The sequence below is a fragment of the Passer montanus genome, unplaced genomic scaffold (genome assembly GCF_014805655.1).
Source record: "Passer montanus isolate IOZ18808 unplaced genomic scaffold, ASM1480565v1 scaffold7, whole genome shotgun sequence".
In the NCBI taxonomy this organism is placed as follows: Eukaryota; Metazoa; Chordata; class Aves; order Passeriformes; family Passeridae; genus Passer; species Passer montanus.
In genome coordinates, this window is record NW_024372147.1 from 2,138,449 (window position 1) to 2,157,158 (window position 18,710).

The 18,710-nt window shown below is 37.9% G+C and overlaps 1 protein-coding gene across 4 annotated transcripts in view; it reads right to left on the bottom strand.

Annotated features, from left to right (window-relative positions):
• Positions 1–3,244: 3,244 nt before the first annotated feature.
• DAPK1 (death associated protein kinase 1) overlaps positions 3,245–18,710 on the bottom strand; it is an 87,269-nt gene continuing 71,803 nt past the window's right edge. For 3 of the 4 annotated variants that reach the window (XM_039729949.1, XM_039729947.1, XM_039729948.1), the window contains 8 exons: positions 18,368–18,445; positions 16,148–16,370; positions 13,637–13,825; positions 11,617–11,814; positions 9,270–9,408; positions 7,841–7,961; positions 6,248–6,436; positions 3,245–5,640 (listed from right to left, as the gene is read on the bottom strand). In XM_039729949.1, coding sequence (XP_039585883.1) covers positions 4,408–5,640; positions 6,248–6,436; positions 7,841–7,961; positions 9,270–9,408; positions 11,617–11,814; positions 13,637–13,825; positions 16,148–16,370; positions 18,368–18,445 — 2,370 coding nt within the window. In that variant the 3' untranslated portion in view covers positions 3,245–4,407. The remainder of the gene's footprint in view (positions 5,641–6,247; positions 6,437–7,840; positions 7,962–9,269; positions 9,409–11,616; positions 11,815–13,636; positions 13,826–16,147; positions 16,371–18,367; positions 18,446–18,710) is intronic. The other variant, XM_039729951.1, reaches the window with a different exon arrangement.

An 18,710-nucleotide genomic window follows, 5' to 3' on the forward strand; every position in this document is an offset into this window, starting at 1 on the left:
AGACCCCTTGTCACCCTGCCCTAAATTCTTCTTAGTCTTCCTCTCTGCCTGGAGTATGCGAGTGCATATTGGAGTCCTAGGCTTGGTGACAGCAGGAGCCAGTTTGGGCAAGGTGGTCCAGGTTTGCCTTGTCTCAGGGCAGACCAGTGAATTTTAAGCTGCATCAACTGACTCAGCAACATAACTGCTTTCTAAAAAATGATCTTTAAAGATGCATGTGTTGGATTTGGACCTCACCCAAAGCAGTCTGGCTGGTGCAGAAATGCTAGGTTAGTTTGGTTAAATCCAAATCCACTGAGATCCTTATCTGCCTTTGAAGCAGCATAGCTGCTGGTCCCACTGCTCCTGGGAAGCTTGCTATGATAAATGGCGTAGCCATACAGAAGAATACCATCAGTTCCCTTCTATGTACTGCTCATCTGACTTTTGAAGAAGCAAGTACTTCTACTTGCAAAGTCTGAGTGGCTTGGCTATAACCCTTTTGGAAACCTTAGGCATTGTTGAAAACCAATTTTCTTTCTCTTTTCCACCCACTGCCTTGTCTTCTGGGTCGGACAATGCCTGAAAAGAAATGTGAGTGATTTTTTTTTTTTTTGGTACAGTGGACTGAGTTTAACAAATAAAAAATCAAATAGAAATAAATTTCAATATTGTGCAGAGTGCTTCTAGGCTAGCTTCAAAGATACTTCAATGCTCCATCTCCCCTGACTTAGCCAACAGCATGCTTCATTTACTTTCTTTGGAGTTACAATGTGGGAATTACTCCTCCATTTCACTGTCAAAGTTGAAATAGTGATGCAATTCAATTGAGGCACCTGTTTTAAACAATAATGCTGTGACACAGCAACTCTGCAATAAAAAGGTTTCAATGAATTAGGGAGGTAACTTCTCCTTTGAGGGAGGAACACAGCAAACAGAGGTTTAGGACATGGAACTGGCTTCAGCACAGCCAGCCCTAAAACCTTCACTGTTGCTGTCTATAAGGCCTGACCATTTAGGAAAGTGGCTCTTTTCTAAATCTCCTCACTCTGTCAAGCATGTGACATTTGGAAGTTTCTAAGCTCTTGTAGTTTCATAATTTTTTCAATCAGTTGAATCCCAAAGGTCCTAAAACCTGTGACTCTGCATCCTACCCTTGTCTCCTCATCCTTGTAAGGTGAGAAAAATCATATATATCCACTTCCACCTGAGGCTGTCTCTGGATGCCCTTGCCCTACCTTAAAATCATTTACCTGTAACCACTGATCTCTTATGGCTGTCTAAACTCAGCAGTTAGGTTAACAACAAAATTTCCAAAAATAGTACAACCAATATCACCCAATAAAAATAGTCATATGAAGCACTTTTATTTGATGCATGCTGCTGCATGCTGTGGAGAAATTATTGGAAAAATGGCCTGCACTAAAGTGTTTGCTTCTTCCCTATCTTCTTCGGAAAATTTCTTCAAGATTTGAGTCTGGGTGCCAGTAGAATACTTCTCTTAACTGCAAGATAATCCGTAATGCATCTTGGCCTTGAGCAGCAAACTTCAGAGTTTGTCTGTATTATGGATTTTGAAGACAAAATGAAAATTGTCATTCATTGGTTTATCCCCAAGATTATGTTTCAGCAGCTCTTCTCTGAAGCTACAAGATCAGCTTCCAGTTTCAGTTATTTCACTGTCAGGAGGTAAGCTCATCACGTTCCTTGCATGTACTATACATTATGTACATTTATGACTAAACACTCTTGACTTTGCAAAGACCTGCATTTTCTCTATTTCTGGAGTGAGTCAGGGCAGGATCTGTGCATCTTTTAAACCAGTTCTAAAAACTGTACAATGAAGCTCTTCTCCTAGTCACATTCACAAAATTATAATTAATAGAAGTGAAGCAACAGAAGGGATGCTCACTTGTAACATTTGGCTAGCCTTTTTTTTAATCCCTAAATTGTCATCTAGGAAACAAAGTGTTTTTTTTTTTTTTTTTATGAGTAGCACAGAATTTATAAGAAAGGAATCCAAGCTATCCTGTGACTCTGATTCACTTTCCTGAGCCTATTACCCTGAAAAGTGTAAATTATGCAATAAGCTGTGACTGCCAGCCAAAGGTTCATCATAAGTCCCACTAAGTAATTTATACTGCCAGGTCTGCATTTTACAGTAAATGGAAGCAAGGAACTGTGAGAAACATGCTGTTGGGAAGGGAAAAACAAAAAGAAAGTAAAAGGAGTAATTAATCAGTGCTGGTAAGTTGACCACACCTCTCAAGTATGCATAAAACATCTGGGGAGGCGGGCAGGTGAGGAAACCTTTTCTAGTAGAAACCCAGGAAGTTCTATGACACAAGAAAGACCCCTCCACTTACCAGATCTGACAGAAGTACTAAACATGTCTGCAGCTGGAAGCTGAAGTGTGGTAGTGACCATTAATTGACAGAGGTAAATACAGGCTGCATAGAGCTGCAGGGCTCTGCACTGGGACACTTAGAGCAGCGGTGGGAGACACTGAATGCAGTTTGTCAGAAGCAGAATATGAAAAAACACAGACAGCTCAGGGTAGAACTGCTTCTAAACCATCCTTCTTATTGAGGACTAGACTTTAAAGGAATGGTTAACTATGGAGCCCAGCAACAACTGGAACCTGGGGAAAGATTTAATTAAGCAAGGGTAAACAGGCAAAGAAAGGCAGAGGGAAACAGCAACTAGCATGTTAAGAAGATCTTGCTTAAATCCTTTGCAGCACACATAGAGCAGAGGTATTGTGCAAAGCTGCCTGCAGAGTGTGCCATACCAAGACTGTGCAGCTATCAGGGAGTAATGCTGAGATTTTAAATAAGCAGCACCAGCAGAGTCCCTTGTGTGATTAGGGGATATTTAATGTAAAGGACAATTATTGCAGCACAAGTTCTAATGCAGTGTCCTCTCTCTCTCTCTGCTGTACAGCACTATTTGGAGAATTCCTGATGACAGACTCCCATTTGCTGTTTTGGTTTCCATTATGAAAAACCACAAAGGAAAAGCTATGTAGCAAACTACTTTGGTTTGCTGTTTGTTAAAATGAATGCAGATTCTTCTGCTGTACAGGGACCACCTATGCAATTTAAAAAAACCCCATAAATATTCCCTGCAGCATACTAAGAAATTTCCCTGAAGTCAAACGGGAGGCTCCAAGAACTTCAGAAGGCAGGCATTGCCTCTCCTCAATTCTGACTGTAAAGAAAAGAAGTTTTGATACCCTTCAGCAACAGAATGTGATCAACAAGGATGCAACAAGCAACAGTTTATTTGTAGAAAAATCCTTTAAAATTTACTACAATGTAAGATTAAGGAAAAAATAGTCTTAATATATATACATACAATATATATAAACAAACACATATCGCACCATGAAAATTACATGCTTTTAAGAACAGAGAATGGGTTATATTCCCTCATATCAATTTAAAAGTTATCACTGCAAGAAACCTTGCTTCCTTTTTTTTTTTTTATCCCCATCAAAGTGTTCAAGTACAGGAAGTAAGTAATGCAGGATCTAATAGTAGAAAACCTTTGTTATACACAAATTACAACTGACAGCTAGACAATATTATTCTGCAGTATCCAACACTTGTATTTTTTGAACTCTATTATAATGATATGAACTTTTACCTGAGGTGCATGGAAATAACAAAGCATGATAATTGGCAAGTTTAAGAGATTTTCACATTATGATTTGACTGTAATTGAAGTTGATTAGGTATCACACCTATACCTATAGTACTGGCACAAGAATGCTCTGCGTGAGTCATCACCAATGACTTAGAAGTGCAGGAAAAATTAACAGGCAAGCACCACTTGCAATGATAAGCATGCAGACAATTTAAGTGAAACAGAGGTAGCATGTTCTTGTAACTCCAGCAGGGTCATTCAAACCAACTGTACCCTCCCTCCTGCAAAAGGCACTCACTTTTTCAGCTAAAAACGATGCACTTAAGTTTGGTCAGATTGACCGCAAATGGTGGATTTCTCTCCTTACAAATATAAAAAGAAGTTAAGCAGAGGACACAGTAAAAATGAAAAAAAAAACCAATGTAAGAAACAGACACATAAGGTACTATGTGCTATTCTTCTCCCCCACCTTTTATGGGGAGAATTATATAAAACAGTTGCAGTACGTAATCCAAAACTTAAGACTTTCCAGTTGAAATGGCAGTATTAAGCAGCACATTCTCAATCAGAAATAGTTTTAAACCACCAGAAGTACACCAGTCTTTTTAATAAAGAGCAACAACTCACAGTTAGGAGTAGAAAGTTTATGCACAAAAAAGGTGGTGCCAGAGAAGGATCCTCTGATGCAAAAGCTCATAAATTAGTATGCACTGTAACTTTTATACTGTATGTTTTACCCTTTCTGCACTTTGAAAGGATATCCATGCAAAATACCTCCTCTTACCGTGACACTACAGAACTAATTGAGTTATAAGATGTGCCACTGTTGCAACTGGAGGCATAAGCCTCTTGACCATTAGGATCTAAATTAATTTTGAATACAGAAGATGCCTTCAGTAAGAAATCTGCTGCATCTCTGCGACCTAATTCTCTCAGCTTAGACATTAGTATGCCTACAGTGCTGTCAGGTGCATTACTCCATTCCTGCAGAAGGGCGTGAACTGGGCTTGAGAGAAAGTAATTTTGTGTTCCATTATTTGTATTGTATTTTGCAACAAGATCAGGGAGGCCCAGGTTCATGGCAAGAAGGCACCAATCTTTGCCCATTGGATCAGGTGGATCCAAAAGTCGACTTAGTTTTCTCCTGGTAAGTAGATTCAGATCAGAAACATGAATATCCATTCCTAGGCTTCCCTGGGAGTAAACATCAAGACACCCAAAACACAGTATACTGCTAAAGCTCTCTTTATATCCCCCCATAGTGTTAGTTAGTGATGTCTCCTTTTGACTCTGTGCACGGAAAAAGTCTCTAGGCTGGTAGACCATTACTGGTTCATGATGTTCCCTCAGCTGCTGAGGACTAAGGTAATATTTCCCAGTCAGAAGACCTGGTAAGGTTGTTGCTATTAAGTTATCAATGGTGCTGCACACAGAATCCAGAAGTAAACAGCACTTGATCTTCTCTGTTTCCAGTCCTCTGACTTGAACCTCTATACCCTGCCCATGGTTGACCAGCAGCACTAAAAGCTCAGCTCCACGATTCATAATCTTTGATCCATTTACCCACAGACGTATATCAGCATCTCCCTCTGTGCTCTGCTGATGAATCCACCTGCAGAGATTCACCTGAACTTTATGAAAAATTCCACAAGGAAATGGGGTAAGATGTTCCACAGGAACGATTCTAACACCACCATAAATCAGCACTTCATCCTCCTCATCTGTCCAAGACCTGTGAAGATTGTCAGTCTTTATGAGAGCAGGAATATCCACCATTGCTCCACTGCTAAGGTCCCTTGCACAAATATCCATGGCATCCAAAATCTGTATCAGTTCTTCCACATCACTATCTGTCACCAGCCGCTGGATGTCCTCTATGGTGTACCGACCTCTGTAGTGATGGAGGGCTTTTGGGTTCTCCACTGACAAGATTTTTCCAAGGACATTAGAACAGAGCCAGCGAGGATCCAGAAGCACAACGTCTTGGACAGTTTCACTCTGCATAATGTTAATCTGTTTATAAATATGAAAGTTACTGTTTACATCTTGTGAAGTACAAGATGATAGCCCACCTTCTCGCCTTCCTAACAGACTGACCCAGACTTTAATTTTGATTAAAACTGCTCACAGGAAAAAAACAACAGTGCATTTAAATATATGCCGAGTACTCAGAACAAAAAACAGATCTTGTTGTTATTTTCCACTAGTAATGAGATGATTAGAGCCCAACAGCTGGAAAGCCTAGTCATGCCCTACAATCTATTTATGCAAAGATATTATCCTATTACTCAATTTCCAGTGGACATTTATAAATCTCTTATATGCAGTGAATACTTCATTGAAGGGGACAACATAGTGATCCTTTCTGGGTATTTTATGTTCCTATAACTATAACCATAAACTGTAATTCTTCCTGTCTCAAAGAGATTCCTTTAACAAAATAGAAGCTGCAAGACATAATGATAACAGAAAGTGGTAATAAGCATTCTCTACTTATGATGTCTTAAGAGGAAGAGAAAAAACCAAGCAAGTTTAGATATTTGCTTAAACTCATAAAGAAATATTCTACCAGAACAGTATCTTGCAAATAAAGAAATGGAATTTAGATAAAAATACTTACTTCTCCTATGCTATGCAACTGCTGTGCAATATGCCGTAGGTCATTTTCGCTTGCTAAGGGATTAAGATGTTCCTGTACATCATACACAAACTGCTGCAAGGACATCAGCTGGTTGGGCCCATTAATTTTTCTCCAGGAAGGCAGTGTGGAGATTATTTTTTCACATAGGTGAGTCATAGGTGGGCAAGTCTTAGAAAAGCACAGAAAACATTCACTTGAGAATAGTGGTACTATTTTTTTATGGAGGTCTAATGCATTTATAATGAATATTCAGATCTAAAGAGCTCCCTTTGGGCTGGACCCTACTCTTTCATGTGGCATTCACTTGCCATAAGATCTATCTCCCTTTTCTTAAAAAAGTTAATTGCAGAAACTAGTTTTTCACTGAAGTAAGCAAATTTTCCAAATAGCACCATGAGTTGCCATCATGCATCTGCAAGTTAATGCTTATTTCTGAAATTATGAGAATTTATTTAGAATCTGTACTCATCAGTATCTTTAGAGGACCAATTTACTTCAACAGGTGAGACAGCAGGGTACTAAATAAGAAGCAAAAATGGTACTTTGATGAATTGATTGTCTTAGACTTCATTGATGCCTTCTTTCTCATTCTCAAGCTGCAGCCTCCACTGCTTATGCTGTAAACCTCTTCAGATTTCAAGCTAGTGACTATAGCTATAATAAAGATTTCTTAGAGAAGAAAAGCTTATAAAATCAAGAGACCATCAGGAATGTAAAAAAACCTGAATTTTTCATGAATCTAAGTATTTTCCTCAACCCACAGAATTAACTCAGTAATACATCCACTTTTAATCAATTACAAAAAAAATATGTTTCAAAAGTAGCTGCAGAAAATCTTGTTGGTGTGTAAAGTGATATTAATCCATTTAGCACAGGCTACAAAAAAATTGACTTGGTCACCCTTATTATGGAAGTCTCCGTGGATTCATGGTGATAACATCAGACCATGCCTACACTTTACCTTCAGTCTCATATGCATATACCTGCACATACAGATACAACTGCAAGCAATATTTTTCAATTAAAAAATGCAGTCAAAAGTTAATACATATTCAGTTTACATAGCCATATTTGGAATTATCTTTCTAACAGTTCAGAAAACTATTCTACTCTGGTGGGTTTATAAGTGAAAAAACTTATTTTCCTGAAATACATTTATAATGTATTTCTCTGTTTCTCTATAATACTATGCTGAGTTAAAAAAAAAAACAAAAACAAAAACAAAAAAAAAAAAAAAACCCAAACAAACAAAAGGGGGGACCAATACTGGAATCCAATTACTGCCAATCAAAAACCAAAATTTTGACTTTAAACTCATATCTTAAATTGTCTCCTTTCAACAGAGAGTATTTTGGTCATCTGCTTGAAACAGCTACTATTTTCAAAATGCTGACTGAATCTTTTATGTCAAGGCTTTGTTTATCACAAGACCTGTCAAGTGTGCTATTACAACATTGGAACACCAGTGGTTTCTGTATGCTTCATTATTCTAAGTTTGAAATTTACAGTAGATCATTACACAAGACATTCACATTTTGGCTCATCCAACCCAGACTATTAAACACTACTTACAGAAATTATCTGGCTTCTTATTTCTTGCAAGTGATTTCGGAGCAGCTTCATATCTTTAGACCCAGATGCTCCAGCATCCAGGACAAATAACTTTTCTGAAATTTGCAAATCATTTCCAAATCTAAACAAAAATAATTATTATTAACTTAGCCCCAAATCCAGTTTATTTCTTAATACAATTGTACTTCAGTCTTAAATTATACTAGAGTTGTTTTTCCTCAAGGAATGATGAAGTTTAAGTAATGATTATACTGAGATATTTTATAAGCACAGACACTATAGCTGCTGTGTAATTTTCTTGAAAATAAGCAGAGGTATTGAGAGAAAATTGTTTTCTCTCAGGATGAAGAGTGAGTATGTGTAAGAAAATTGTAAATGCATCACATGACCTGTAATTACAAACCAAAACATTTTACTAGAGATTACAGGAATTTATTTGTTTTAAGGTCTTAATGTCTGTTGCTTGCTTTCTTCTCACTTTAAATAGTTCAGTAGTCATTGCTGTTGACAGCTCACTTTCCACTTACTTTTGAGTTTCCAACCACCCAAGCCTTTTTGCCTAGCTGTGGAGATTTGCATTTAAGAGCACTCCAGCACCAAAGATGACACACAGGTATTTTCCTATTGGTTTATTTCAGTTGGTTAAGATACTGCCCCCCTCTCCAACTGTTGTGCTGGAATTCCTACATCTGTTTCTTGTACAGCCCAGACAAATGTCCATACCTGCAGGTATGGATGATTTCTCATACCCAGTGTTTCCCACTTACATGCTCACTCTGAATATAAAGTATTGTTACTTTAAACAATAGTGTGTTTATGGAAAATTTCCCATTTCCATCTGCCATTAGCATGTGCTCCAGACATTTGCTGAAGAATGCTGTAAGTTTCGCTAACCTCTGTGTACTTCTTGGATGACCTTGTCACCTTGTGACTCCACAATGTCCAGCTTTTTGCAAACTGTGTGGAGAGTATTTCCCGGTCTCATTTAAGCTTTTTTCATAGCTATCCTAAATCAGTAAACAGCTAAGGGTAGTTCTCTGGTAAAGTTTCCTCTTTTGCATCCAAAGTTTTTAGCTGCAAATGGCCTATTTTTCTGAGACTGGTACAAAATCTGAGAACCACGATGTTAGACAGAAAGTTGGAATGGGTCTTTGGATGTAGCCCAGTGTTTACAGGGTGAGACTGCCTACACAACAATTAATTTTGACACCACTTGGCTCACTTTAGCTCATTCAGGGCAGCTTACTCACTGTAATATTGGTAAATGTTTCAATTTTAGCACAACATATGCTTCCTGAACATATTCAAAATATCATAATATATAATATATAAGACATATAAAAACATTTTACCCCTTCCAATGCATTTTGGTATTTTTCTTTCCAATTAGCATGTTTAAACACTATGTATAAATATACTTCCCACTTACCTGTTCCTGATTTCTTTCAACAGAGAGATGTCTTTGTCATACCAGAACTCTCCCCCGACAGGCCGAGGCAGATTCACTATGTCAGCATGTGTGGCAACCAAAACAACACGCAGGGGACTTTTCAGCTTTCCACCAAATGCTAGAAGAGAAACAAGAGGACTCCCTCACTATGAGGCATGCCTATGGAGATGGCTGATACCCAGAAAAGCAGAAATACATTTTACATTTTTCATACCCACCAACCACTTTTGTAGTTATTTACCAACTCTAGGCACAGCCATCAACAGTGTAACTGCTCATGCCCTGGCAATTATCTGCTTATAGGACTGTGTATATAAGGCCCAATTTTAATAGCTAGACAATTTGAATAACATCAGATACATTTATATTGTGTTACTTTATTGGTTTAAAACACTAGTAATCAGTAGCACTAATGATATAGCTACTAACTACAAACTATGACAGTGTGAGGGGAAAAAATTAGAAATATCAGCTTTTTGAAAGGATTTTGCATAATCTTTGCATAGTCCTTAATATTACAGATGAAGAATCAAATATCGTAAGAACACAAAATGTCTACAACATTCATATATTGATATGAATGCTATTTTGCAGTACTTACACAAACAATGACCTCTCACTTAGGTGAGAGTTAAGTAGGAAAGCCTGGCAGAAGCCATGAAAAAGAATGAGAAAGAAAGAAAGATACAAATGGCATGAATGAGGCGACAGTACAGAACACAGAGTTTTCAGTCTTTTCTCAGACTCATATTCCAGAAAATAGAAGACTTCATTAAACTATTTTTAAAAGACTATTTTTAAAAGTACACCCAATCGTGCTATTTTAGCCTTAAAAAAGGTCACATGGGAGAAGCATGCTTACATCACTGCTTACTTCTCATCAACTAAGAGCTACATAATCTTGATTAATTCATAAAAAGCCACATTTCCCCAAATCTCTGCCTAACACTTCCAGGCAAGTATTTTGCAATTATCTTCTTTTTATTTTCCTTTTTAATTGGCAGCTAAAGACCTACACAAAATAACTGGAAAGTAATTCCAAGAGTTTTAACTTTTCTGCACACATCAGTTACTAGATATTACTTGAGAGATTTGTAACAATGCAGAAGATGGATGGATACCAGACTGAGCTGATCAGTATAAACACAGATTTAAATGAAGTATGTAAATAATACTAGTAATCAGATAAGCAAGAAGAAAAAATCAACTAAGACTGAGGAACAGTGAAAAGCTTTCAGCAGTTGCAAATTAGCTGTATTTGCAGCTTTGTCATATTTTTTGCAAATTTCCGAGCTTTAACTTTCACAGGTAATTTATTGTTGGTATTATTAACATTGTCATTTGATCTAAAACAGAAAAAAAAATGCAGATGCCTGAACTGAAAACCAAGGGCTGGCCTTGGCTCATTGTCTGGCTGAGATAATGCATACAGAAAGAGAGAGAAAATAACTCTTTGCACAATGTTAAGTATTTAATGCATTTGTCAGGTGAATCCCTAGCTAAAAATGTCCTTTAGTGCTGAGTTAGATCCATCAGCTGGAATAATCTTTCAGATCATAGAACATGCCAGAGCTTGGTTAGTCCAAGAGACTGTCACAGTCTGCAGACCAGCAATCAGCTACAAATGCAGATAAGTTCAAATAAGTTACTGTATATACACCTGGACAAGCAGACCTTTTAAGAAAAACATTACTTAAGTTAAGTTTGCCCACCAAGTAACTTTCAGTAAGCCTGAATATAAAACAAAATTACTTAAAACCTGTGCAAAATTGGAGCATATGTGAAATTTACAAGAAATACTGATTTCTGTGCATCAGCACCAAAAAGTTACCATATTTGAAGTCCAGACAGAATTTTAGTTAAACACATGAAAGTTGCACATACTGAGGGATAATGCTGTTCCGCAATACTGTTCTATTCTGTTGTCACTGACAAGACTATATTTATGCTGAAAATGTTGTTTAATGGGCTAGATATAAGAGGAATTTAAGCGAAGTGTCTAAACTTGGTGTTGAATGGTTCCAGCCCTCTGAAACACTCTTGATAGCTTATCTGACATAAAACTTCATCTGCCATGTGCAGATGTAAATCCCAGTGCCACAAAATATTTCACTGTACTTTGTGACATTTTTATTTGAACTAACTGGTGTGTCCAACACTTCTGGCTTCTTCCACAGATAAAATTCCCTTTTGCCAAGAAACCTAATGTAAAGTTTGTCTGCATACATGGGAATGAAGACACCAAACACGGATGACATACAGAGTTGCAGAGAAATACAAGAAGCTTTATATCTCTGATACTTCATTAACAAGCATGAGAACATACCTATTGGCTCCTCAACTGGGACCAATGATTTCAGGAAATTGAGCCAAAAGGTCACTTGGTTTAACTGGATTTCATAAGGCTCCTCAAGGCTAAAAAGCACTATGTGAATTGCAGTGTGATCATTTGCAGCAAAATAATCATAACAGCAGAAGTACACAGGATTCCCAGAGAATTCCCAGATGCTGAAATCCCCAACTCCTGAAAAACAAACAGATGAAGAGATCATCAGTAAGCATGAAACATCTTCTGGCCATGGAAATACAAACAAAACATGTAATCTAATTTAAACTGTTACAAGTATCAACTGTATGCATGTGGGAAAGCAAGACTGAAAATGCAATAATGAACAAAGGGAACAAGTTTCAGTCAGTTTTAGGGGTTTAGCAGATGGACTCTCAAAGTCTCTTCCTCTCTCACATTCCTTCTCTAGGACATTTAGCCTGATTCCGTATGTAAGCAGCTGTGTTAAATGCAGGTAGTCTTATGCAATTAAATTGATCTTTACTTTGAACAACAGCAGCAGATCTTTTAATTGTCTTGAAAACCAAGAATAATGGCTCCCATTCGCTTTGAACAACAGCAGCAGATCTTTTGTCTTGAAAACCAAGAATAATGGCTCCCATTCTTTCCCTGTTCACCTCAAAAAAGCTTAATATTTTTATTATTCTTCTTAACATGCCACCACTGATTTAAAAAATCACTGAAGCACATTCTGAGCAGAAGCTGTTTTGCTTTACAGAACTGTACTATTCACATTGTGTAAATCATGGCTGAAGAATTACCATGGTAAGTGTTACAAGACCTCCACGCTTCTTTTTGCCATCTATAGCTTTGGGTGACAAAAGTGTTAGTATGATGCACTTCCCAGATGCACCATCTGATTAGGATGATGTCTGCTTCACCTGTACTACTTCTAAATAAATACATGGTGATTAAGATGCGCCTCAAACTTCTAGAAGGAGAGAAGTCAGAACACTGCAACCTGCTGTTATGAGTACAGCTACTCAGAGTTCACCTGTATGTACACTTTGTTCTGTGTAGTACAGAACAGAGAAAGAAAACTAAGTCCTTCTGACAGTCCATGGCACAACTCTGTTTCCCTGCAGAATTTGACTGGGCTTCAAATTATAGTGAAGGAAGAAATTACCCTACACAAAGAACAAGTTTTAGCTACTTGGCAAACTTTTCAGCATCTAGGATAAATGTTTTGTCACTGCACTTGTTATTATGCACTGATGAGCAGGTTTCTGTTTCCAAGGTAAACTCTTGATTAATACTAACTCAGCTTCAAAATTGCAGTTGCTAAGGCATGCAAAACATTTTCCTTATGAAGAAGAGATCTGACTACCAATATAAATGACAATTAGTGGGGCTGGTGGAGACAATTTGTGTGGTGTCAGAGTCAAAAGCCATGTGTGTACTTAAGACATCTTCTGTGATTGACCCCTCTTACTGCTAACTGGCTTCAACTGCAGAGCAGTTAGTTTCCTTGCAAAAAAAGAAATTAAATCAGAAGCTTTACTCACAATGACTGATGAGCTCCAGGGCTCACCAAAAATGCTCCAGTCCTGACAAGGAGTGAGAACAGTATGTCCTTTGCATAGCTGGGAATATACTTAAATGGTGAGGACTAAATGGTACCAGGCTAAATCTGATAAAATCCCCAGATGATGTCTAGTATAGATGAAGAAGCCTTCATAGCAGTAGCCACATTGCTGACCTGCTCATGTCATACCAAATCCCTTTTCTACTCTCCCACTTACTCACCTCAGAAACATTTCTATGTAATACTGTAAAGATCTGACATGAGTGATTAAAATGTGTATTACAACAGCTACAGAACTTCAGGCAGATTTACTTTCTCAAACAAATTAAATCCCACCAGCGTTGAACTGCAAACACAATCACTACTATGTCAAGTCAGACTTGCCCCCCACCCCCATTTCTATTCTAAAAAACAAGTTAAATGGCATTAGCTGTTATACAGCATTAAGGCACCCCAGGCCAGGGCTCTTCTTACCATACAAGCAGGCATTCTGGATGTCAATGGCCTTGGTGGACTGGTCATCAGAAGAGAAGTGAGAGTGATGAGCAGGTGATACGAAAGTTTCTAATACCCCTTTGGTCAGGCCTGGCTCAAACATCATACTACGGCTTCTCACGCTGACATTTTCACAGCCAGGATACAGATTTGTAATACTTACAGAAACTGGGTCAGGGAAAGGAAAATGAGATTACAAACCATGTGAAAATCACAACAAGACCACTTCAAAACAAGTATGCAAGCCATAAAAGCAGATTAAAAAGCCCAAAGTGCTCTTCAAAGAAAGAACATGTCTGTGAAGCTGTGGGTGTACACAACTACATTCTTATTCTGAATGATTAAAAGGAGAATATTAGAATGATCCTATAAATCACTTAAATCCATTAGCAGATATACCTCTGAGTGGAAAGCATAGAAGAAGACTGAAATTTATATGTATGAAAGGTTTGAATAGTTAAAGTTCTGTGTTGCAAAAAACTTTTTTTTTTAAGCTAAGGGCTACAGTTTCACTGCATGACTTATTATTGGCATGGAAATGTCACAGATTCATATTATTGATTCCTGTAAGTAATGATAAAAAATGTCTGTGTAACAAGTGTCATCAGGGTGGTGGGGGAGAAAAGCAGGCCCTTAACAAAAAGTATTTTACTAATAAGCAAATTTTAAATTCCTGGTTTATTCAGCTTCCCAGAGTGCAAGAGAAACAAAAGGGCTTTTTAACTGACTTGCACCATCTAGTGGATAAAGATTTCTCTCCTCCACTATATGGCAAATTCTAATGTTCAGGTTTTACAATAGAAAGAGATTACCAGTTAGCTGTCAAATTACATTTGCATGTTTGATCTCCTAGGGTAGTATTTTAAATCTTTTGGCTATTGTAACTAAATACTTAGTGAATTTGCACACTTATTTTTACAGAATTTAAACAAACTCATAAACAAAGAAATCTTATGTGACCAAGTACAGACCAAATTGTGCTGATTTAAATATTTATCTGATTATGTCACTCAGCCCAGAATATAATTTACATGCTATGTAATGATTTACATCTCGAAAGAACATACACTGAAAGAAGCAAAACCAAAACTTCCAAATGCTAAAGTAACCCCATAGTAGATTTGTATATATACAACTGCATGTCTTTCTGGCTTTCTATCTAGATAAGCTCTTTTGAAGGGCTTCAAATTCACTTTTATTTTTACACTGATTTGCCAGTGTGACTGGCAGTCTTTCTGATTGTATGATGGTGTGAGCACATAAAACCTCTTCTTTGGTTCTTTTACCAACCAACACAAAAAAATCTAACTTCAGTCAAAACCTTCTTGTACTGCCTCCAGGAAATGATAATCCTTGAGTGATTTATCACCCTTTGTATGACACAGTAAATTAAGATAAATAAATCAAGAACTTTTGATTGATTAATTTAATCAAGTTCTTTTTACTGTTGTCACAGATGTGAGGCCCTTGTATAAAGCACACATCAAATGCAGTAACAATCTCGGTGGTATGGGTCTTGCCTTGTTAAGCCACATTGTGAATGCCCTATAGCTTCCTCAGGTGAATAGAGAGAAGGTAGAGATGAAAACTACTACTAGCACTGTTCTAATGTTACTTAAAAATCATGAATAAAATCCAAACCTGCAAGTATTATCCAAAGTTTTGTTTTTTTTAAGAAGAGACAACCCTGACCTTACACGTAAGACCACTTCTAAACATCTATTTAAACTCGAGCTCCTCAACATGCTTAGCTGGCTTGTGTAGGCTCCCAGTGTTAGAAAAGGGAGCTGGACACTGGTCTATCCACTGTCCGCCTGTGGCTTCTTCAAAAACTGGGCACAGGCTTAAGCATAAACCTAGCTAGTTTCTCTACACCTTGTAGCTCTTCCCACTTTGCACAGGCCAGCTGGTGCTACACGAGCAATCTATTCCCTAATATTTGTAAACATTTACTTCAGTTTGGAAAAGTTCCATTTTCAGCTTGTTTGAAGACGATTTTAGACACCACTAACTGGGCTAATTCAAACCTGTATCTTAGGGAAAAGCACTTCAGAGGCAGTTCTGAAACCTGTTACTACTTAAAAATCACACAGAGATGAAAAACCGTTCCAATTTTGCAGCATTTATTGAAGTTCCTCCAGCAGAAAGGAAGCTAGTAATGACACTGATGTTTGCAGCTGAGGACTTTTTGTGACAAATAAGTAGCAGTGTTTACAAATCCTGTCCTCTGCTGTGCAAGTTCACTTATGCAGCATGTAAGCAAAAAACCCCTTAACTACTCATGTATCCTTCACACTGACTGGTATTCTTCCTCTTATTTTAGGTACAAACCTAAGCACAGAGAAGTCAATCCCTTCTCCCTTTTTCTTTTGTTTCTTATATGATTAGGCTGTCCTGTCTTCTGCAGTGCAGCCAACAGCTTCTTCTTAGGAGCTTAGAGAATAAGGGGAAGCTGTTTTCTCATACAGACATTATGGTTTGAAACCATACCTGAAGGTTTGGAAGACAAAGGTGATGGGGGGAATCTGCTTGAGTTTGTGGAGGAAAGCCTGGGCCTGCGTCTTCGGAAAAAGCTTCGTATCAGGCCACATTTGAGAGACTCCACCAGGGTGGTTTTCCCAGTGCCAGAGTATCCAAACAACTTCAGTTTGATCCGGGGCTGTGGACTCTGTGTGTGCCTCAGCTGCTGGATAAAAATCCCCCGGTGCGCATCCTAAAATTCAACACAAAGAAGAAATCAGAATGTGTGGCAGGGAACTTCTGCCTCCCAACAAACTCAGTGTGGGGTTTAGATAACACTTTCTTGCCCAGCTGCTGTTCCTCTGGTTCATCGTGCAAGTCATCAGTTACTGGACAGGCAGACAGGAGAGCTTAATGCTCACTCTCAAGAGGTGCCTTGACGTTTCATGAAAATCCCATGTCTTCAGGCTCAAATCAGTGAATGGAATTATTTTGACCACCAATGGAGAGGGCAAAGGTGTCAAAACTACCCTCTGTCAGTGCCCCTTCTCCTAACCCATCAGTCTCAGAAGGTTAACCAATATACATACTCTTCTGGAACACACATGCAGCACCAAAGCATTTTGCTGTGATAGCTATCACATGAACCATCCAACAACTCAATGTGCATTTCTTCCTTACTTTATATCAACTTTTTCAGTGCTTCTCATGTTTGGATGAATTTCAAGGAAAGAGGGAGAAAGCAGGAAAGTGTAAGGGCAAAGGAACTAGGTTAATCTTCCCTTTCTTCATTCCTCCATTTGGAGCTGAGAGAGAGGCTCTGTTGTTCTGCATTTGCGCCTAATTTACATGTAGGGTGAGCCTCCCTGAACTAAAAGCATGCAGCAACTGAGCTGAGAAATTTGACAGAAACAGTAGTGTTTGTTCCTTCCTCACCAGCAGGCATTTCTTTAGTAAATTATCCACAGTGCAAACACTGCACTGTTACAGCTAACACTGAATCCTCCACAAGAGCCACTATGATAGTAGGTTCTTCACATGTCCGTATTAGAGGCAAAATACTTCACAAGCACCAAAAATAAGTATAAGGTATGCTCTGTACTAAATGATACTGACCATTTTAAGTAGTACTAGAATATTTTCAGTGGTTAGATATAATTTGTTAATTTCAATTGATCAGATTCTCTGTTACAAAGTAAAATGCATTTTCCCCACATGTACAGAGACAGGCCTTCAGTAATGTTATGTTCCACAATCATTAAGTGAGTTACAGTTTACTAATATTTCTTACAAAAGAGATCTGTCTGACCTTCTTCCTTTGTTCTAGGTCAATTTGTATTATTTTCATATTTATATTATGAATAAATAATGAATTTACCTGCCTGTGTACAGGCACAAATAAAGAGTCTGGTGGGGGGATGTAACTATGCAAAATGGAACCTATTATGACAAACTTTACCAAAGCAAAGGAAGTCTCAACTTTGCACTTTCTCACATCTTCACACACATGTAGTTTACAATCCTAGGAAGTACAGATTTGCTAGGAGGCCCACATGAGTCTACTATGATCTTGGCAATACATGATGGCAATACACCATCTTCTATTATCAACAGAAATGGTAATTTATTTCAGTTTCTCCAATCACAGACTCATCACTGTAACTATAACAGGATTATTTTAATTGGCCTGGGTCTTGCCTGTAATCTCCAGGCAAGTAGGCTCTGAACATTCCCAGCATGAGTGTTACTGATTAATCAGTGTGTATCAGATGTGTCAGACATGATGTCTTACAACAAGCCCAGATCATCTTTTTGTTCTAATTAGCAAGACATTTGAATATACTGAAACTGCACGATTAAAAGATGACATTGAGAACTTACGCAACAATTTCATATGGTATTGACATTTTTGTAAGGGGCACAAACCTCCCATCCTTCATAACCATTATCTAAGTGAAATGGTGATGGTGAGGAAATAAGTCATCTTGAGGAACATGCTAATTCTTAATAGCTTATTTTCTACTAAATACCTTAGATGCTTTGCTAGGCTCTGTCCGACACTGATAGATATAAATCAGTGATGCATACTTGCTTAGCCAGCTTCTTGAATATGTACATATTTGCTTTAATTGAGGGCATAATTTCAAACTAAAAATATAAAAAAAAATACAGCATTGTAGCAAGGAATTTTGCAACAGTTTTTAGAATGTCTTTCATGAAAACCTCACTTAAAATTAATGTATTCCCAACCTTTTTAAGTCTTGCAAGCAGACTGGCTACATGTTCATGCTGCTCTGCTCTGGCAAGATCTTCTGCTGTTTTCCCATCCTGTTAAAACACAAATTATTAGCAGCAGTTCCTTCATTTTTCTTTTACAGATGGGCATCTGGATGCCGCTGTAACAAGATACTTTGAATTCAGAGTCTGAGAGCAAAGTCAACACTCCTCCCCCTGAATTCCATCTCTCTTCTCATCAATTAGAGGATGATAGTGATTTCTAGATATTGCCTACGGAATAGGTTTAAAAGGTCACAAAGAAGGGACACATCAGCATATTGACTCACATGAATAGCAGGTGAATATTTGTTTACCA